Source organism: Aptenodytes forsteri, unplaced genomic scaffold, assembly GCF_000699145.1.
Source record: "Aptenodytes forsteri isolate BGI_AS27 unplaced genomic scaffold, ASM69914v1 Scaffold49, whole genome shotgun sequence".
In the NCBI taxonomy this organism is placed as follows: Eukaryota; Metazoa; Chordata; class Aves; order Sphenisciformes; family Spheniscidae; genus Aptenodytes; species Aptenodytes forsteri.
In genome coordinates this window covers 2,620,220-2,642,560 of record NW_008795125.1, presented here as the reverse complement: position 1 = coordinate 2,642,560, position 22,341 = coordinate 2,620,220, and the positions used below count along the sequence as shown (strand labels likewise).

The 22,341-nt window shown below is 38.7% G+C and overlaps 1 protein-coding gene across 1 annotated transcript in view; it reads left to right on the top strand.

Moving 5' to 3' along the window:
- The window catches only part of EIF3H (eukaryotic translation initiation factor 3 subunit H), a 73,648-nt gene extending 51,799 nt beyond the window's left edge, over positions 1-21,849 (top strand). Inside the window, exons 4-9 of the mRNA XM_009277246.1 lie at positions 3,408-3,575; positions 5,088-5,187; positions 6,590-6,739; positions 16,285-16,405; positions 18,982-19,114; positions 21,587-21,849. Coding sequence (XP_009275521.1) covers positions 3,408-3,575; positions 5,088-5,187; positions 6,590-6,739; positions 16,285-16,405; positions 18,982-19,114; positions 21,587-21,684 — 770 coding nt within the window. The 3' untranslated portion in view covers positions 21,685-21,849. The remainder of the gene's footprint in view (positions 1-3,407; positions 3,576-5,087; positions 5,188-6,589; positions 6,740-16,284; positions 16,406-18,981; positions 19,115-21,586) is intronic.
- The last annotated feature ends 492 nt before the right edge of the window (positions 21,850-22,341 follow it).

Sequence of the window (22,341 nt, the reverse complement as noted above, 5' to 3'; positions counted from 1 at the left end):
TTTTTTTTTTTCTATTTTGCTATTTGCTAATAATAGCAAAACAGAATCTTCTGTTAAAAAAAAAAAAAAAAAAAATCCACCCCAGAGAGGTGCTCAGGAGATGCTTGATGGCTCAGGAGACAGAGGCTGTGCATTCTCAATGCAAGAAGCAGACTGGGAAGTGCAAGCATGGCTGCTGGCTTTTCTCATCATAAGGACGCTCCTGAACAAATAATTTGCTTAAAAATATAGGTACACTGTTTAAATGTGGAAAAGAGGGGGGAAGCATCCTGGTCTGGCTGTTCCCCTGCCCTTTTCCTTACTCATCTCAGTTCTGGGTACCCTCAGACTTAGTGGCACTTTTTAGTGGCACCTTTACAGCGTGGCTTGGGAAGGACTATGACTTGAAACAGTGAACTCCTCATTAGAAGTGCATGACTATCCCAAGTCCTAGCAGATTGAGGACTGGGTAGAAGGAGAGAGCTTTTGCCTAGTCTGTGCTAAACTTCTAGGTAAAAAGATGTAAAGAAACAGTGGTAACGATATCAACAAAGGCAACTTGGGGGCTGTTATCCATTTGTGCAAGTTGGCAGCTTATTGGAGCTATCTAGCTACTAATACATGTTATAAAATATATATGTTTGGTTAAAAGAGTTTCTATTTCTCCCTGGTGGGGACTGCATCATGTTTTAATTTCTGCAGTTGTTTTCCCAAGGCAGAGATGTTAGCTATTGATGCTTTATTGGTTCTTTGAGATTTTTTCCACTATTGCCTTCATTATCAACTAACTGCGAACAGTCATGAGAGGAGGAATTGCTGACTTGAAATCTGGATGGTTTTCAGTGAGTCCTTTTTCTTCTAGACGGTATCGCTTACACTTAGTGCAGTTATACGTTGCTGGTTATACCGTGTTTAAGAAAAGAAGTTGTCCTGGAACTTGGTTACCAGTTACCTCTCAGATGAACACTTTTAAGAGCATGATATACCTTTATTCAAGTTTGTGAAAGATCTGGATGTTTTCTTAGGGTATTCCCTCTCTTTAACATTACACCTCTTAAGGGAGAAATTATCTGAATGGGTCAACCACATCACATGATTTCATAGGAGTCTATATATAAGTATCTTTTTTCCCATCATTACATGACTACCTCTACTTTGACAGTGTCCTCAATTACAAGAGAATTGCCACTGCAAGGAGCAGTCTAGCTCAGCTATCTAAAAATCCACATTTAGCTCCATTCTCAAAGAACGTTTTATCTTTCAGCTGCTTTTGAAAATCCCTTTCTAGTTTTTCCTTTTCATGACTTCATTTGACTAGAAAGGATCTAACCATAATTTCATGTTTTAGCATGTTGTAGCACGTCATGTTAAAAGCAAGTCTTACTTGCTGTCCAGACAGATATATCTTTGAAAAGCTTCTTTTAACCAAAATAGTTTATTCTAGCTACATTTAATAAATGGATCATATGCTTTTTCAATTCAAAATCGTGGTCACAGCAGGAGTCTTTTAGTTTGTTCTGAGGGAGGTCTGTGTTCTTTGCTTTAATTGTAAAATTTAGGAACTTAACATCTTCCACCCATAAAACCCCAACAAAACCTTTAAGTTTAAGGACTGAGCGGCTTTGACAAGCAAGACCTTAGCTTTGCTTTTGTGAGAAACGTTGAGATGCTACCTGCTAAAGCATCGGGGCTGCTGTGTAAGGAGTATGCTTGAAACTGGCCGCTATTTCTGGAAATTGTGCAATGAAAGCGGGATTAAAATTTATTTTGATCTGGCAAGGGGGAGGTTTTCATACAGACTTTAAAATAGCTGTTTGATCAGTTCTACTGGCTGGCTGTCCTGAAGAGTGTAGTGGCATCTTTAGATTTGCCTTGGTTTAGAGACAGCCAAATGGTGCAGGCCTTTTCTTTGCTTGCGGTGTATTATGGGATTTCAGACTGTAGCCTGGATGGTTTTGCTGTATTAGTTTTGGGGTGCTGTATTATCATGGTGTCCTGGATGAAACACAAATTGCAAGTCATTTCTATTAAGATAGTATGAAATAGAATGCAAGCACCAACATATGCTGATGGAAAAAGTCTGCAAGGGTTTATATAAGTGTACATAGATTACTTTAAAAATACAGTCAGTAAGATACGGCAATTTAAGGAAAAGGGCCAGCAGACTGCAGAATGTAGTTTGTGCTGTAAGGGTGATAAGATGGAAAAATATTTGTCCAATCTTGAAAAATGTCTCCTCGTATCTTTAAAGAATATGGTTGGATTTTTTTTTCTCTTGAAAGGATATAAAGTAGGGTCTGAAAACACAGCATATTCTGTCCTCTGATTAATTTATGTTGCTTTCTTTTATAATGAATATCATATTTTCATCTGCGCAAGGAGAAGCCTTGAAAAAAATTAACAAAAATGAATACATAGGAGGGGGTTGGTTTTTACCTTTGTAAATTTTGCAGCTGCAGACAAAACTTACGGATTGTGTAGTGTTGTTGCATTTGATTTCCTGTCAGTTGGCTGTGAGTGTTGGTTCATCTGATAATCGCACTGAAATCTGTTTCCTTAAATTTAACCAGCAGGCACAGTGTCTGTCTGTCTAAGAGGGCTGATAAGTGATAAGGTGTGTTGATCTGCTCGATGGGATTATGTTAAACATTCCTGAATAGAATTCTGTTCCATCAAGGCAATCTGTTTGAATGAAGCATTTAGTAGAAACAGAATTTATGTGTTGGTACAATGAAACATTACAGCTGTTGGTGTAAAAAGCCTGACAAAAAATGTTCTCGGTCTGAGGTAACTTACTATATATAAATATGTGTATTATGTATAATATATACATACATGCATACTTACGCATTTATATACATCTAAAAAGAAGAAACAGTGCTGAAAAACTGAAGATAAATGCAGTCAAAACTATCTGACAGCTATAGCTGGTCCCCCAAACTCTGAAAATGTAGTTTTACGCTGTGAAAAAGACAAAGTTTATCTTCTATTTCATATAGTCATTAAATAATTCTCCTTTTGATTCCAAAAGTTGTCTAATGCCAGACAGTATTACAACTTAAATCACAATATTTCTTTGTTACTAAATGGTAAAATGTTACTGCTTAGTGAAACTCACTATCAGAATTTTTTTTTATGAATGAGCAAGGTAATACACACTGTAAATGATGTGTAACAGTTTGTCGATCACTTTAGCCGTTAACTGCAGCTGAAGAAAGTCTGCTTACTCAGGCTAGTCTTACTCTCATTCTCTGAGGAAGCTCTGGATTTTAATGAAGACAGTCCATCAGTGAATAAACAAACTACTATGCAGTTGCAAAAATGAAAATAAAATAAAATACAATTTACTCATTTAATATCAAGCTCTCTCTCAAAATAGTACAGATTGTGTAAGTTTACTTTTTAAACATACTTTTTATTTCATCTAGTTCAATACCAGATGGAAATGATGCGAAGCCTTCGCCACGTAAACATTGATCATCTTCACGTTGGCTGGTACCAGTCCACATACTATGGCTCTTTTGTCACTCGTGCCCTCCTGGACTCCCAGTTCAGTTACCAGCACGCAATTGAGGAGTCTGTAGTTCTCATTTACGGTTAGTATGAGGTTTCCTTTATTATTCTTTTCCCCTCTTAATATTATTACTACTATTTTTGTATTCTGTCTTTTGCCTGTAAGAGTAGCCTGGCAGGCCTTTTCGAGTAAATACCAACCCTGTGTCTACGGCAGCCTCAGCAGCAGCTAAGTCTAGACAGGGTTTCCTTCTTTCTGTTTATTTTTCTTGCTATCAGAGCCCTGATGTGTACGTTTTGGAATGCTGGAGTAGCTGCTTCATTTTTATTCCTTCATCTCCCCTCCCTCATCGAAGGGGCTGGTGGAACCCGACCAGATGTCTAACAAACCCCGCTTGCTAGCGTGTCTGGCTCTGTACGTGACTGACCAATCATCACACGAATTGCCAAGTTTTTTTTATACCTCTGACAGAAGCATACAAAACCTGGACTGTTTCTTAGCACAAAGATTTTTTTCTTTTCTGCCTATTTAATGGTGTTTCCTCAAGCTCTCCAGACCAGATGTTCTGTGCTGTATCAGAACCGTAGGCAATTTAACAGCTTTATAGCCTCCCCCTCCCCAAACACTCGCAGTTTGCCATATCTGGCAGACTTGCATATAGTTTCCAGCTGAGAAGTAAATGTAACGTCCTGAGTATCTGTCAGAAAAAATACTAATGAATACGATCAATCTTATGAGCTGCCCCAAAATTGTTTCAGTATGTTAACAATTGGATTACAGTAAAGAACAAGTTGTTAAAGTATACTTATATTGGCTGGAAACATTGCATCATCAGACCTTGATGAATTTTCCACTTGTTTCAGTCTATTTTGGTTTTCATTTTATCACCGATTGCTAAAAGTTTTACTGTGTTAAGTTTCAGACAACATGAATGTTAACACAGCTTTTATTCTCATGTTGGCATGCTTCAGCCGTTATCATGCTGCAAGTGTTAAGCTTCTTTGTCCTAGGAATGTAACAGTTTGTTTAGAAAATTTCCCCCTAAATTCAGTAGAGTATGTCAAGGCAAAACTAATCTTTTTATATACCAGTTACATTGTTATGCACGAAGCAGCAGGGCAACTTGATCTGAATTAGCTTATTGCTATTCTAAAATTACAAAATTTTTTGTATAAAATGTAGTTTAATGAATATTTTAACTTACTGCATAATGACTGGAGGGAAAAATCTTTATTTAAATGAGGTAGCTCTTACATAAGTTCTGTGGATAGTTCATACGAAAGAAAAGAAAATGTGAATTAGACCTTTAATGGGGAAATAACGTTGTGAGTAGAATGGGTCTAGATCCCCCCATGTTCTCCGAGTTAAGTTTATTAATTAGCTTCACTGTATATAGTTGGATGTATTTTACATTTCAGTACAATAAGTTTACTTCCGCTATAGTGTCTTTTCTGTGTTGGTTGTCTTAATATTTTTTTAATAGGACTACTTAGTTATTTTTGTTCTGTTTGTGTCATTCAGATATTTAAAAAAAAAAAAAGGCAATCTGGGTGATTATCTGGTAATAATAAGCTTCCTCCATTTTTAATTATAGATCCCATTAAGACTGCCCAAGGGTCTCTGTCACTAAAGGCATATAGGCTGACTCCCAAACTGATGGAAGTTTGCAAAGAAAAAGACTTCTCTCCAGAAGCGTAAGTAACTTAAAAGAATGTTTTCTCATAGGTTTTGCTGGATTATTTGGGAGGCAGAAGGGTACGCGGGATGATGAAATACTGTATTTTAAAATCTCATGTAATAGTGTGTGCTGGGGAAACTGGATATATATGGGTAGTGATAGATGTGTGCTGATACAGTGGGCTGAGAAGGCATGAAAGTCTGTCTTTGGGCATCTAAATAAGGGCAGAAGTGGTGAAACTTGAACTGATTTTGGAGATGGTCAGCGGGCTGGCTCTAAGGACCATGGTGAAGATAGCTGTATCTGGGAACAGAGTCAAAAATATAAAAAAAGACATGGAGAAGGGGAAATAGCTGGTCTGTCTTTAAGCTCTTTTTTTCCAGAAGGAAAATTGAACAGGTATTCTGGAATAGCTGTTCTTCTGTATTTATTCCAAATTAACTCCCCCGTGTGGACACAATCTTCTGGAGTAAAGTAGGATAATTACGCTGTTTCAAAAGATTAGCCGCTTGTAATAGATCTAGGCTTTAGCTGTCATCTTTTTCCTCAAACAGCTTGGTGTTCAACGGCAAAAGCACAAGTGCTTGTTTAAACTTTCTTCATTGAGGAAAAACGGATTCATTTCATTGTTTGGTGTCTAAACATAACTTTTCCATGATGAACAAATTGTGTTTAGTCAATTAAAAAAAAGGGGGGGGGGGGGAGAAAGAAAAAGTTTTTATTCCAATATACATACAAAGAAGTTAAGGATATAGTTCCTTAGAAACTTACAGATCATGCCTTTATTTCCAGATTTTATGAAAGGTATTACTGTCTACTTTATTATAAAGCAATAACAATAGTTTTTATATGTATATTGTAGTAAAACAATATACACTGGAAATTTATATTATAACATCCACCATGGACTTTAATTATTCCAAAACACACACTATTTTATCAATCTAATCTTTTGTCAGTAAAAATTCTAATTATTCAGCTATTGGGGAAATTGTTTTTCATTGTAGTAGTTATGATTTCAAAGGTATTTCAGTGTCATGTGGTAGCTAACTGTTCACCTCTATTTAAGAGAAACCCTGATGGCAGGGAAATCGGTAAAATATTTTGGAAGGGGCAGAGTTAATCCTGTCAGTATAGTCTTTTACTGGAGGCTTTTTCATGTAAGTAATGTATTAGCAAGCAAAGCGGCTCCTTGACTTCTGAGAGTTTTTCCTAGAGCAGCTTTTCCTAGTCTTTGTAAACATGAGGTTTTGCCATGCAAATGCTCTCTTACTAAAACTTGACTCTTGTTTGTTTGTGGAACTATGAAAATCAAGAGTTTTTACAAAATTGCCAATTGTTGTTGGAGCAACAATTCAACAAAAAGAACAAGAGAGTTACTGTTTAGATTAATAAATATTTTTTAACTTTTTTCACAGCTTGAAAAAAGCAAATATTGCTTATGAAAACATGTTTGAAGAAGTGCCCATTGTAATTAAGAATTCATACCTGATCAATGTGATGTTGTGGGAACTGGAAAAGAAATCCGCAGTAGCCGATAGACATGAATTGCTCAGTCTGGCTAGCAGGTAAGTACTTGTTACAATAATGGATGTATTTTTATTCGCTTTCCCAAACCACAGTTTAACACCTTGGGTGAAATCCCAGTCTCATTACAGTCCGTGGAAGCTTTGCCTTGACTTTTAATGGGGTTAAGACTTTACCCTTCATGTTCTTTTGCTGAAGGAAAAACTGCACGGTAAAACTATAGCATTAGATTCAAGGACTAAATTCAGTCTGTAATCCGCATATACCTGTACTGCTTGAAGTGTATAATCTTTTCAGTAGTGTGTATTTCTTCAGGAAAATACTGGCATTCGGAAAATTCAGGCAAATAGACCTGGAAGTAAAAATTGGTTTTGTTAAATATTCCTTAAGTAATCCTATAAATTATTTTAATAAAAAATAAATCGCATTTGTTCTACTTTGGTAGCAGGATGCATTTGAAAATAAAATAATAAAGCCTCTATCTGAGAAACTGGCAAAAATGCTCAGACTGATTGTCATGACAGCCAGCATTCATGATGTCAGAAATTGTTTAAGAGTTTCTAGAATGATCTTCTCATAACTCTATCTAAGAATAACTTTTTGGTTTTGTAGCACTTTGCCCTGAAAATACATTTGTGATAACAAAGTAGGCATGACCTCTAGCAGTATGATCAGAAATTTGGTGGTGCTTAAATCTTACACAACACAGTACAGTTAATTGGATTATTATTGGGCTGACCAAAATAACCAGGTACGCAAAATGATGCAGTATCTTGTTGCATGTAGAAACTGGGATGTATTCACTAATAGGTTTTTGGGGTGTAACACTTTATGTCAAGGTATTGTCTGCCAAGATTCTGATCCCCTCTGACTCTGACAACCAAGTTAGCTGAATACTAGTGGCCTCTTTTCTTTTTTCTTTTTTCTGCTCCCGTGCCCCCCCCCCCCTCCCCCCCCCCGCCCCCCCCCCCGCCCCCCAATCTTGTAAGGCTGTTGTTAATGGATCCATATTGCTAGTGGTCCATATGTTGCCCGAGTTAGCAGAAATTTTCCACTCTATTTTCTTTACTTAAGCTTATGTGGATGTATTGAGGGATCTGATAGCTTTTAGAGAAATTGGTGAAGAGAAAACAGGTATAGGGTTGAACTCTGCAAGGGAATTTACAAATGTCGCAAGAGATACTTAGTCAATAATTTTGTCCAGTAAAGTTGTGACTTTGCACCTTGGAATTAATGAAGTGAAGAATTTTTGCCGAGATGTTCAGTCTGCTTGACTTCACAGGCTTTCTGTCAGGCTCTTTCCTTGGTCAAAGATCACAAAGCTTTTACCATCTGAGGAGAGGGTGGGCACTGGATGTAGGAGAAGACAGTGATTCCTCATGAGCTCTACCACTTTACTGTGAAAAGGAAGACCGTGCTGAGGATACAGCAGGTTTCCAGGTGACCTGACAGCATTGCCCTTGATTGTTTCTGTGGGTTTGCTCTTGTAAAAAGGGTTGGGACTACCCAGCACCTTGGATCCTAGCACGGGCTGCTGCTAGTCACGTGATACAATTCTGGAAATGGAAATTAATTTGAACAGATCACAAACCACAGTTGAAGTTTTTCATCAGCTTTACATCTTACGTAGTAACTGTTCCGTACCATTGCCCTGACTCAAGATAAAAGATAAGAACTGAACAAATGAATTTCCTTTCTGGAATGATGGTGTTAATAGCCTGGTACAAGGCAGGCTTTTGTATTGGTCCTCACATCTGTAAATGAGATGAGAAGTGCCATGAATGAGCCCAAATGAAAAAGGAAACTCCATCATTTGTGTTTAGGAGTCCTTCATAACAGGAAAAAAGGAGAACTTCTGTCTTCATGAATCAAAGTTTCTTTTCAATGGGTGTTTTCTTGGAGCAGTGCAGCGCTGTTCTTGATGGTGACACAGGTGGAACTGGATTCTTAATAAACTTGGTTAAAAGTGCCTTTTCAATTAAGTGTGTTTCTTCTGAACTTACAGTTACTATCCTATATACTGGAAGCAATTTCTTGAGCTTATTGAAGTCTAGAATTTCCCACTAATGGGGAATCAATTCACTAGATTCAATAGTTTTCAGAGGTATATCTGAATTATGTCTCCTGAACTGACTTTCCTGGCAGCGTTCTTCTGGCTCACCTGGTCTATTTGGGGAACTTAAGGTGCTTAGTCTTGTTTGAAGCAGAGCAAGGCTTTGGAAAGTACCCCAATGGGTTTATTTGCAGGTTTTTGTATGTGTCTCTTTTTTTTTTTTTTAATATTTGATAGCTGCTTTTGGTTACGAGGCAGGTTACATTCAGTGATATCTTACATTGGTATAACTCAGCTGGCAAATTAAAACATTTTAATGCTCATTTATTCAAGGTAGGATGACTTGCACTGCCTGCTAAAATATTTAACTAGTTTTCACTCGAATTCAACAACTAAGATTCCTCGGTCAAAGAATCTATTGCCTGGGAGTTCAACCCCCCACTATTCTGTAGGGTTTTTTTTCATTTTGCATTTCCTTATTTTTGTCTTTGAATAGTTGTGGCTAAAACATCTCGGGTATCAACTTTTAATTTTGGTGTGTGTCCTCCTCACTTAACTTTGCTATTGTAGAATTAGTTGTCAGTAACTTTAAGTCTGTTTTTTGGGGGGGTGGGGGTGGGAGGTGTTTGGTCCTTTGGGAGCATCCCTGAACCTTTTTTAATCTTCTGAAGCAATGGTTTTGGCAATGAAATTATTTACCCATAGTTGTTCTCCTCTGGAGAGTTTGTTTCATCAAGATTCTCACATGTTCAGCCACCCACCTTGTCTGAGTTTGAAGCTGTACCTATTTGTCTGCGCCTTAATATCTTTCTCCTTTTGAAGTACATTTGTGATAATTGTATAGAATAGTTTACTTTTTTGGGCATATATTTGTGTTTCTCTTGTGAAATCTGAATTGACTAGAATATTCTAGGGAAAGAAGTTGAAGGCAGAATAGCACAAGGCTAGCGAGTAATAGCAAGTAAAGGCCTTTTGCTCAAACTGTTATCCTCCTGCTACCCTTAAGGATCAAAATGTCTTGAAGACCTTGGAGTACTGCCAGTCTTTTGATAGAGACTCAAGAATTAAAATCCTGTCAGATAATGTTCCAGATCTTCAGAGAAATAATTACAACCAACTTTCCCATTGTCATCCATCTCTTCCCTATTCTATTGATGATCTAGTTTAAATTAAAAAAAGCTTTTTTGTGGTCTAGCTTCATAATAGGGTTGTTCTATAATATCTCAATTTGTCTCCAGCAATTTTTCTAATAGTGTGCGTCAGTAGAAGCAAACATGTGCTGAACATTTACTGCAGTAACATCTACTTGGCAGATACATTTTTTTTCAAACATCAGATGCAGTATTTTTGCAAAAGTGACATAAGGAGGGTTACTTTGGCTTTCAAAAACAATATTAACCTTTATACATTGTACTGCTTATTCAGAAATCTCAATGTGCTTAACGGATTATTAAGATAATTATGAAAATCTCTAATTTGCAGATGGGGGAAGCTGACACAGAGAGGGTAAATGTGTTGCCCAAAGGCACACATCAAAGTCAGAGCAGAAAAGGGAATGGAGCTCAAGACTCCTGACTTGCATATCTCATTCAAACAAAATCCTCTTAAAAAGAGCACAGGTTGAACTTGGGCTGAAATGCTGAGATGTAAACAAGTTCTGCTAAGTGGTGGGAATGTTCCTTAAAAATATTTAATCAAAAAGATGTGCTTTGCCCAGCAGTACCTCTCTAATCCACCCAAAGCTGTTCCCACCAGGAGGAGAAACACTGCACAGGGTGGCACCTTTCCCAAAAACCAGTGACTCTGAGAGGGGCCTCAGTAGAGCTGATGGAAAGTGGAAAAACGGGGCAGCAGATACAGCATTGTCTTAAGTTTGCTTTTGCTGCTCCCTTTTCTCATCTTCCTTAGCTAGCGTGCAAGCAAAATGAAATGGAGTGAGGGGATCCATTTCTGGTGATGGTAGGCAAGTTTAGGGGACCATCTTTTTTGGACGTCTCCAGCTTCAGAATTGTTATACCCAAAAATTAGGTGCCTGGGTACAGCACAGTGATTCAGATCTCGGAGGCTGGGTGCCTCTGCTCCCTCCTGGGCCAGCGCAGGTAGGTGGGCTTCTCCAAAAGTGCAAACTGATGCCTACGAACTGTGTGTAGAGACAGTTAAAACTAACGAGCAGGACATGGGAAGCTGAGAATGATGTGGGTTGCTGCCTCTCTTTGAAGCTTTGGTGTCTGACTCGAGGCTGCGTTTTGGGTGTTTCAGACCTTCAGCAAGTGTGTGTCTGGAGTCCTGTCCTGATTAAAGATGCTGAAGTAAATGTGGGCTTCATGTGTAGTTCCCCATTATGAATCCTACAGAAGCGGAGCCAGTTTGAGGTTCCAGCCCCAGCTGCTTGCATCATTCCTCCCCACTACCCCATTTCATCTCTACACCCCTCCCACCCTCAAAGATTTTTATTTCCTCATCTGTTTCAGAATACTGTACAAATAGTTTTGTGGAATAGTCTGGTGGAAAAAGTCAGGCTGCCACTCTTCCCTTCCAGCCTTTCCCTCAGCCTCCCTTAAAAAAAAAAAAAAAAAAAAAAAAAGAAAAAAAAAAAAAGAAACTCCAACAGAGGGTGTTTTTGCATTTACAGTAGACTATTTCACTGGAAGAGTTTGAAGTGTGCCCACGCAAACAGCTGAATCCATACAGCTGAGAGTGCTGTAATCCTTGGGCAAAGAGGGAGGGAGAGGCAGGAAGATGCTGATGCTGGAACGCCTTAAACTGGCTTTGCTGGCAACAGCAAACTGCACCTCTGCTCTCCTTAAAATATATCTGCAAAGGGAGGCTCTGGTGGTACGAGCATTCCATCAGGAAAAGGGAGGCTTGCATTCACGTCTCATAGCCAGATCCATATCCTAACAGAATGCCCTCGTGTAGTGAGTGATCTGTGAGTTTAGTTAATGTATAGTTGTTGCTTTCTCCTGTGGATGCTAGACTATAACACTGCCAAATGCAAGGCTCACCAGCAGGAAGAACAAGACAGAAAAGACCATGACTGTTATCTGCAGATTAGGCTACTCTGTTCACAGGTTTCTACTTCTCAATTATTTGACCTTTGTATTTAATAATTGTTAAGCAAGGAATCAGAAGTAATCCATGTGTCAAGGACTTGATTTCACACCTGCCCTTTTGGGTGAAGGATTATACCCCATCGAGTATAAGGCTGTTACAGCAAAAATGCACAGCACGAGAAATTGCTTTGCAGGCTATACTTTCTAGTCTGTTTTTTTTTCCTAAACAGACTTTGACAGTTTCCCTTTGACAGTTTGTATGTGTTTGTCCTTTTTCGGCATTTTTGATCATGTCATCCAAGCTACACAGATCAGTCTCAAATGATAAATTTCTGGAAGTTTTACAGGTCACTCACCACAGGTGAGTGTTTCTAATAACAATTCTGGTGAAGGAGTGCTCTCACATTATATTATTTCTTCTTTAGATGTGTAAGAATCCACATGACAGATATTTTCTGACTGTCCTAACTGCAGGAGAAGCTCCATTCTGTTTTCTCCCCTTTTATTATCTATATTTCTCCCCAAAAAAGAACACAGTCCCCGTGTGTGGACTTTCTGATGCTTAGTATGACGGCAATTCTGCAGCTGATATTTTTCTCCCACGAAGATTCATTGATACCTGAGGTGTGGTGGTCTCCTGGTGCTATCTTAAGGTGGACCTATGTCTTTTAGTTCAATTCAAGAGTGTGCTCAGATCATCACTGCTGGCTGATCTCAGACCTGACTTGTTTCAGATGAAACTAAACTGAAAATAGGTTTTAGGAAGATACCTACTGTGCTTCAGCCACTAATGGGCTTTCAGATTACTGGACCATGTCAGAATTAGTGATAAGAAACCCCCCTGAAACACATGTAGTGTGAACACTGGTTTGTCAGCATTAGCCGGTTTGCTTTATAGATCTGTTCCTGTTGGTCTACACTACTCGCTAATCTAAATGAAAACTCGATTTAATTGACTCTTTCGCTGAATCAGCTGACTGAAATGCATCCATTGAAAATGCAGGTTCTTTATTACCAACGCCCTCAGAACAACAACAAATGCAAGTGCTGAGCTCCACGTTGTCTACATTTGACTGTCACAGAGCCTTGTAGGAAAGTGAACCTTCATGGGCATGTGAGCAGCATTTACTGGCACCCCCCTCTTTTTAAAATTTTTTTTTATTTTTAATTTTTTTAGTTGCATTGAGGCATAGCGGGCATTTAGGTACCTAGCAGTGTGATCTTTGAGATCTGCTGTAGGGGAGTGCACGAGGTAAGGAGGTGCCTAAGAGAGCCTTTGGGCTAAGTAAATGTATGATGAGTCTTATGGGCTGGAGCAATACGATTTAACTCCCTAAATCTCACCAGAATAAACTTCAGCTGAATAAAACTTGCTTAAACATTGTATATATACATTTTTTACAAATTACTTCCTATTGGTCTTTCTATTTTTTTACGACATGGAGCAAATAAAGGGTATCAACCACATGAGAACTGAGGAAAAAGCTGGTCCTGTGTTTGCAGCATACTTATCACTTCATGTCTCAGTTCACATCTGTTTAAGTTATCTGTTTTTAGCTTTTTGTTTCCCTGGAAATGAGAGCAAACACTATATTACTGCAACTTCTAACAATAACTCTCTGTTTCTGTATTCTGCTGTACTAAGCTGGTCCTAAAGACATTCACATAAAATCATTCTTTGTAACCAGCTATATTTCATGTGGACACTATCTGTAAAATAATTATGTATTCCTGATGTCCATGTACCCTACAAGGCTATTAGTGTGTACCTACATAGGCATTTCTGATAATATCCAGTTCTAACACTAACTCAGTATAATACAAACTCTATAAAAACCTGAAAATATGTACACCCCTAGCCATGGCAATATTCCACAATTCTAAATATCATGTAAGTGAAATGTTCAACCAAAAAAACCCCAAGACGTTTAAAAATTATTATAGTGGCGCCTTTCTTGCTGCTATGCAGCTGAAGTCTTCCTCACCATCTGCCCCTGTACACAACTGAGATTTAAAACTCTGGCTAGTAAATAAATTGTGGTCTGAAGTTACTGATACAGCCTTTTGTTCAGTGAGCAGGCAGCTCAGCTAGTAAAGTAGCTGTTCTGGTACTCGGAGATAAGGGTGTCTAGCTAAAATCTCACCAGGTATCCTCTAGTGCCTCAGTACGTTACCAGCTTCTGTCTCCAGCTGAGTTCTATGGATTTGGGGAATAATTTACACTAAAAAGGGATGTGTGTAGTATTACGTATGTGGTTCCCTTTTCACTTTATGCCTGTCTCTTCCAGTTAGAGTTTCCCCAGTCCATAGGCTGTAGGATGGTGGGAATGCATTGTAAAAGGCAGAAAGAATCTCGGATAACGTGGAGAAGCAGTGGCTGAAGGATATGATTCTGACATAAAAGTGCACCAAACTTTTTATTTGAAAGAAACTCTCATGAGTAATAGTGGATTTCAGTTGAGGAGAAGGATGGAGTTTAGCTTTTTGAGTCATTGGTCTTCAGCCAAGTAGGACTGGGTAAGGCTTAGATCAGAGCCAACAAACTAGCTTCTGATCAAAGGGATCAATAGAGAGCAGTAAGTATCCTTCTTTTACTGCACTACCCTGTAAACACAATTTAGGATGAATACTGTCTCCATGGGCACCAACCTAAAAACTTCCAAAACTTTAACTTGGAAGCTATACCTTAAGTTGAACATTCCTGCAAAATACTGAATCCATTGCTAAAAATGGTTACAATAAAAGTTGTTTAACAGACTGCATTTGTCTGGCCAAGGCAGTAGATTGCATAACTGGAACTGGACGCGCCCAGCCTAGCTGCTTCCATGTTGCCTATGGTATGGAATGCGGAGCTGGCTGGACTGGACGCAACACTCCCTCTCAACAGCTAAGATCAAGTGATGTCTGCTGAACTTCCAGGTGTGGTTTGATAGACTAGTTAATGAGATGGAGATCTGAAGAATGTTTAACTATCACTGCAGAGGGATAGTTAAATAGCCGTGAAAAAGCTAGCAGTAACTTGAAACCAAACTCTTTGAACAGATCTCCTGGAACATTGTTTGGGGTTGCATATCACAAAAGCATCAGACTTTTTCTTTTAACGTTTGACCTGCATCTGTAATATCAGTAAATTCATGCAAGGCATTGTTTCTTTGTAGAATTCATAGAACTGCAGTATTCATAGAATCGTTTAGGTTGGAAAAGACCTTTAAGATCATCAAGTCCAATCGTTAACCTAGCACTGCCAAGTCCCCCACTAAACCATGTCCCTAAGTGCCTCATCTACTCGTCTTTTAAATACCTCCAGGGATGGGGACTCAACCACTTCCCTGGGCAGCCTGTTCCAATGTTTCACCACTCTTTCAGTAAAGACATTTTTCCTTACATCCAATCTAAACCTCCCCTGGCGCAACTTGAGGCCATTTCCTCTCGTCCTATCGCTTGTTACTTGGGAGAAGAGACCGACACCCACCTCGCTACAACCTCCTTTCAGGTAGTTGTACAGAGCAATGAGGTCTCCCCTCAGCCTCCTTCTCTCCAGGCTAAACAACCCCAGTTCCCTCAGCCGCTCCTCAGAAGACTTGTTCTCCAGACCCCTCACCAGCCTTGTTGCCCTTCTCTGGACACGCTCCAGCACCTCGATGTCCTTCTTGTAGTGAGGGGCCCAAAACTGAACACAGTATTCGAGGTGTGGCCTCACCAGTGCCGAGTACAGGGGCACGATCACTTCCCTACTCCTGCTGGCCACACTAGTTCTGATACAGGCCAGGATGCCATTGGCCTTCTTGGCCGCCTGGGCACACTGCCGGCTCGTGTTCAGCTGGCTGTCAGCCAGCACCCCCAGGTCCTTTTCCACCAGGCAGCTTTCCAGCCACTCTTCCCCAAGCCTGTAGCGCTGCATGGGGTTGTTGTGGCCGAAGTGCAGGACCCGGCACTTGGCCTTGTTGAACCTCATACAGTTGGCCTGGGCCCATCGACCCAGCCTGTCCAGGTCCCTCTGCAGAGCCTTCCTACCCTCGAGCAGATCAACACTCCCGCCCAACTTGGTGTCGTCTGCAAACTTACTGAGGGTGCACTCAATCCCCTCATCCAGATCATCGATAAAGATATTGAACAAGACCGGCCCCAGTACTGACCCTGGGGAACACCGCTCATGCCTGGCTGCCAACTGGATTTAACTCCATTCACCACAACTCTTTGGGCCCGGCCATCCAGACAATTTTTTCATAACTATGAGGTTCTCTGCAAAGACCAAAACACTTAAATATGGTATTTGCAATGTGGCAAAGATGCTACAGGAGGAGATGCCATGTAAAATATTATCAAATAAATATATGAACAAAGATAACCAGGAACTTAAAAATCTGCGAACTGTGCCATTAGTGCAGAAATGCTGGTCAAGTAACTTGAAATGAATTTTATGTTTTAAATCTTTCTTTTTAATAAATTCAATCTTTCATGAATGTTTCTTGTATTTCAGTAATCACCTAGGGAAGAGTCTGCAGCTGCTGATGGACAGAGTCGATGAGATGAGCCAAGACATTGTTAAATACAATACCTACCTGAGGAATGTAAGCAAACAGCAGCAGCAGAAGCACCAGGTTGGTAACATGGAAAACCTGAATGAGAGGATTTTTTTTTTCCACAAAATACGGTTTGGGTGGTGTTTTCTAAGACAGATGAATTTGGATCTAAGCAAGATAGAATTCTTACAGAAACATATCCATTAAGTAGATTTATAAAATGTGCTAGTCAGTGGGGAATTATCAAATGGATTCACTTCTGCTGACATATAGTGTGGATTGGTCTTTCTTTGCTATTTTACATGTTTGTTAGTGATTTATGATAAACCAGTATCATTGATAAATATGCTGTGGACACGGGGATTAGAGGTTTAGTAAATGAAATGAAAGAGCTGAAAGTACAAGTGAATTGTTCCAAAACAAACCGTGTTTTAGTATCATCACATGTAGTCACGTATCTAGAAATAAAGAAACATAGTCCATATTTAAAAGACAGCGGGCTGTTCTCTGATTGGAAATGACGTTTTAGTCATGTTTTGTATCAGTAGATAGTAATACTGATCAGGTGATGTTGACTTCTAATTTCTGATGCCAAAGGGCCTCTTCAAAATCCAAAATAGTCTGATTAGAGAATACTAAGTATAGAGACCGGCTCTACGTGGCCCTGCTTGAGCAGAGGGGTTGGACAAGGTGACCTCCAGAGGTCCCTTCCAACCTCAACCATTCTGTGATTTGGAGATGGTATTACTTGATTTGCTGTTGCTGCATTTGATAAAGCAATACTGTGTCTAATTATAGAATAATGCTGGTAAATTGGAAAAAAGCACTATGAGAATGATTTAAAAGCCTGGAAAGCAGATCTTAGCAAACGCAATTCACTTCACGTGATAAATTAAGTTAACAAGTGACATGCTTACTCAAGAAGTACCTGTGTGAAAAATAAATTTGAACTCTTTAATCTAGCAGACAGAGATATGACAAGATTCAGTATCAGCCAACTGAAAATGGGCCAGGCCACTTTAAAGATAAAATATTGCAGGTATTGCTACACAAAGTAGCTAATTATTAAAAAGAGCACCTGTGGTTCATGTGAAATGCTTCATCACTGACTATTTTAAAATCAAAATTGGCTTTTTTCACTTAAGTGAAGTGTAGCTTGAACAAGGAGTGCTTTAGGGAAGCAGCACACAATCAGTGGTCTCTCCTGGCTTTGTAATTCCTGAGGACGTAGAAGCTTCATGCATGTTATCTTCAGAAAATTTATTTGCCTTTGCTGCCTAATTTGAATAGAAAGATGGCATCCGCTTCAAAGGTTTTTGTTAATAACAAGGGGATCTATCTATTTTGAAAAGCAGAGCAAAGCAGGTTCCATGGTGTCTCCCTTCATTTCTTTACTGACTATAGCTGCTTTAGTAGTGGCTCATTGCAGCATAGTTAGTGGTCTTAACTTCATTTTTAAAATGGAGCAATTGTGATTAAGAGCAAGCCGTTTCAATAGAGAATAATAGGCAGACTGCTGAGAAGTGAATGGGGTAATGCAAAGAAAGAAGAAACTACATGCAATTCACATACAAATATGGGCATTTAAGATTTTATTTTTAACTTTGTCCAAAACCATGTATTTGTCACTACTACTGGAAAAAAAATTACTTCATTTGAGTACAGCACCAAGTATGAACTGTTTTCAGACCCTTATGCACAGATACATTTAAGTGAGAGAAAACGCCCTCTACTCTTTGGCCTGTTTATTTTAAAGATTTTTTTTTTTTTTTTTTTTAATATGAAGGCTTCAATAGACAAACCTTACAACTAATTTCTGGCTGTGACATACAGTATGAAATCTCACATATGTGTTTTTGAATGTATGTACTTCTGCTGCAAGAACAAATATTTATCCAATAGCTGAAGAAGTGGTCTGCCTTAATTTTTATAAAGTTTGAGTAACCTACATGACAAAGGGAAGCGCTGAAAACAAATCTGTGTTTTTGTGGCGTTTTTTTACAGCAGAATAATTTCTACAGACTGCTACTCTGGTATATCCTCTGGTAACCCACAAAGAAATGGCATCAAAGTGGCAGAGTATCTAAATAACTGGAATGGAGAAATGAACCATTATGCTTTGTTTCAGCCACCACTTTGTTCTCAGTTTAGAGTTAATATTTTTTGGCTTAAAATGCCTTCATTAAATGAAGTTCTCTTCCCCTTTCACATCAATATGTTTTGACCTTTAAGTTGCACAAAATTGAGTATTTCTGGTTTGTATAACTATTGAGGTAATGGCTTCTCATACCTACATATTCCAACCTTGTTTTCCTTTTTTGCATGGGGAAATGGAGGCCTTTATCTACCATACTGTATTCTTTCCATGAGATAGAGTATTTATCTCTATGAAAAAATTTTAAAAATTAACCCCACCACCTCAGTACCACATAATTTTCCAGTGCCTCACTTATTTAAGGTGCCAACCTGGGGCGGGGGGAAAACGCTTGTTACCAGTGAGCTGAAATAAACTGTGAATTGCATTTGCATTATTTGAAATAAAATGTCTAATTTTTAAAACATACTTGCTCGTTAGGTAAAGAGCATCTGAAAAGAAAAACTTTTTGCTGCTTTGGAAGTCCTGTTGCATTCTGTTTCTGTTGCTTTATTTGCAGTACCAGCAGAGACGTCAGCAAGAAAACATACAGCGTCAAAGCCGAGGAGAAGCCCCTCTTCCTGAGGAGGACATCAATAAACTTTTTAAACCACCACAGCCGCCTCCAAGAATGGAGTCACTTCTTATTGCAGGTAGTGTCCTAGCAGCCTCTTCAACTCATCTTTTCATATATGAATGTTAGCTTGGGAAAAAGTGCAGTTGTTACCTTAGAAAGCATCTGAATTTTTCATTACCTTTGCCATTATGGTGTGATATTTTGGCATTGGTAGTATTCCAAATACTGTCCTTCATTTGGTCAAAGGCAGTGGTTTCAACTTGTGATCTACAGCCCTAGTGCCTGAAATTTTTAAAAAAAAAAAAAAAAAAAAGTAGCTAATAAAAACAACCTGATTGCTAGTAGGCAGTCCATGCCTCGGTTAGAAAGTAAGCTTCTACACACAGAAGAATTTTAAACCATCTAGGTAAGTAACAGGGGCATGTTACCCACGCAGATATGAACATACGTAATTTTTTGAAAGCAAGCCACTGTGTTTAGCCACAATGGCTGCATAAGGCTTTAAACTTGATGTATGGAGACTTTCTCCCTCTATTTCTTATTTTGCCATGGTACCTAGCTCCTGCTTGACCATCTGTGCCTCCTGGGTTGATGGGGAAGGGCAGGAGCCGCAGCCAGAGCCTCTTCCTGGCCCCATTCTGAGAGGGTGAAATGGGATTTTAAAGGAGAGCTGGAGAAATGCCCCACGGAGCAGGCTTTCTGCACGAATGGGTGTAGCAACTACTGCAGTCAATTAGCTGCTCCCTGCACTCATACCTCAACTCCAGAAGTTAGGGGGCTGTACAGACAAGAGGCCGAAATAAGCTGTTTGGGCTGGAACTACTGATTCAGAGCAGAGCAGTTATCTGCAGCCCTAAGTTACTGATAACACCCCTAGGTGTTGAACTGGCTGTTGCAGCAGTTGAGAAGATTTTACTTTTAATTTCACACAGAATTGGGATAATTTATTTGATTTCTATGGCCAGAGTTTTAGGGAAACTATCCCCATCTTCCTGCACCCCAAGGTGAATGAAAATGTAAATGGGAACAAAGCGTAGATATAGGTCCCACCCCGCCAATTTCTTCAGTTTACTGGTATGCTGCAGTACACGGCCACAGTTTGGTACAAAAGTCAGTGCCTGTCCTGTGCCTCCTGGAAGGGTAAAAATATCTGGGACGTCACAATGGCAACAGGGAGCAGAAAACCTAGATGCCCTGCTAAGTAATCTAAATTTGGAAAATGTCGTGAGAAAGCAAATTGTTTAACTGTAGCAGGCTTTTTGGATCAGTTAGCTATCACCTTGTTTTGTACTGAGAGAAAATTAAACCAAAGTCCTGGTAATTTAGTGAACAGAAGAGTGCTTTGACATTTAAAAAAAAAAAGTGAATTTGAATTACCACTCTTAAATTTTGGATTGACCAAGAGATTATTATTTTAATATTAATACTGATTCATACTGCTAATAAGTGCTGCTTTTAGAAGAAATAATGCTCTTGATTTATTATTCTTTCCAGTGTCTTTCAAAAACTATTGTTTTGATAGTTTTTACCAGTTAATGAATCCTAGCAGCATTGAAGTATTTAAACATTCAGCTTTAGCATAGCTTAAAAATGCAACAGAAGTGTGTACACGTGTGGTTTATGAAAGTGATAGCTTAGGATGAATCATCTCTTATAAGAGGAGGAATTGAAAACTATTATACTTACAAAAAAAGTTTTCAGCCAAAGCACTCCCTTCGTTTCTTCTTTTACCATAGTCAGGGGAAGAATTGAAAGCCTCCACTTCAACTTAGATGAAGTGAAGTTTGTGGATAAAGAATAAAACTTAGCTCTTTTGTCTCTGAGGTATTTAAAAACTTTTCAAATAGAGCATTAAATTGAGAGTTTATTGGCCTTCTAAACAGTTTTAATTTTGATTAAACTGGCTTCATGTTTTGCTATTCCTAGCTAACAAGGGAAATAACTTGTAGCAGTACGTGTATGAAAATGTTTTGATGGGCACGTTTGATTTGTAAAGCACGGACAGGTCTTCATACCCTGATGATTTTTGAAATAGCTAATAAAGTGAAACATTAGGTGGAAAAATGCTAGCAAAATGTCAAACAGGAGTACCACAATTTTCAATCTGCTACTGAAAAATATTTGTTACAAATATTTTAATAGGGACAGCAGATGCATAAGAACAGAACTGAAATTCAGTCTTGTAGTAATTTTAGAGCAACTAAATTGAACAATTAATGTGATTAAGCTTCCAATACAGCAGCAAGAATTGTTTATTCTTTTTATTGTCATATGTCTTTTCAGAAATTGTACATAATAGAATTGTAGGAAAATTAAAGTTTTTTTGAGCAGTTTACCTATTCTGCTAATTTAGTTTCTTCTTCCCAAACCTATTTGGGAATACTGAAAATGTAAAACTCCTAAGTGCAGAGTAGTTGAACTGTTTTGCTTGCTTCTCCGTATAAATCCTGAATGATTCATGCACATTCAGCTTTTTAAAAATGATGTTCTAGGATGTCTTTCTGAATTTCAAAACTGACAAGGGTTTACTCTTCTTTCCTACTGACAGGTCAAATTAATACCTACTGCCAGAATATTAAGGAGTTCAATGCACAGAACCTGGGCAAGCTTTTCATGGCTCAGGCTCTCCAAGATTACAACAACTGAGGAAACTTTGCTGTAGCCCTCAACAGGAAAAGTTATTTACAGTTTTATACTGTTCATGATCCTCTTGAAAATTTAGTATGGTGGGAAAAGAGTCTTGTAAAACCGAGTCACCTTGGTTTGTGTAGAATTCTCCTGTAAGAAAAATAAAGGCAAATTTTAACGATATTTTAGTATTTCCTTATTTGTTGGCCCTATTGGACTGGAATTTTCTGTGGTCACTCAGGTTTTCTAAATGTTTGGCAGTTATTCATGTTTAGTCATAGCAAATAATACAGGTTTTATTTAACTTGGAATCTGAAATAACCAATTATGACAAATGTTCAGTATAGCTGACTTTACTGAAGAAATTTATGATTTCCCAGTTTTGGTTGAGAACTTACAACCATAATGTGCTAGTCACTTGGAGCAGTTGCTCATTTTTATTTTAATCTGTTTGAACAGCGTGGTGCGACGGACCTTCCATATCACAAATATTTCACAGGCTTCACATCCGGAACATACAAAACTAGTGTTATGTGGAGACTGATCCCCACCATATCATACTAAGCTGTGTTCCCATTTTTTGTTGCCGCCACCAACTAGATTGAAATCCAGTGATGCTACTGAAGTCTTTGCGACAGAAACCGTGGAAGTAGCTAACCTGGAGCAGCTAGTGTG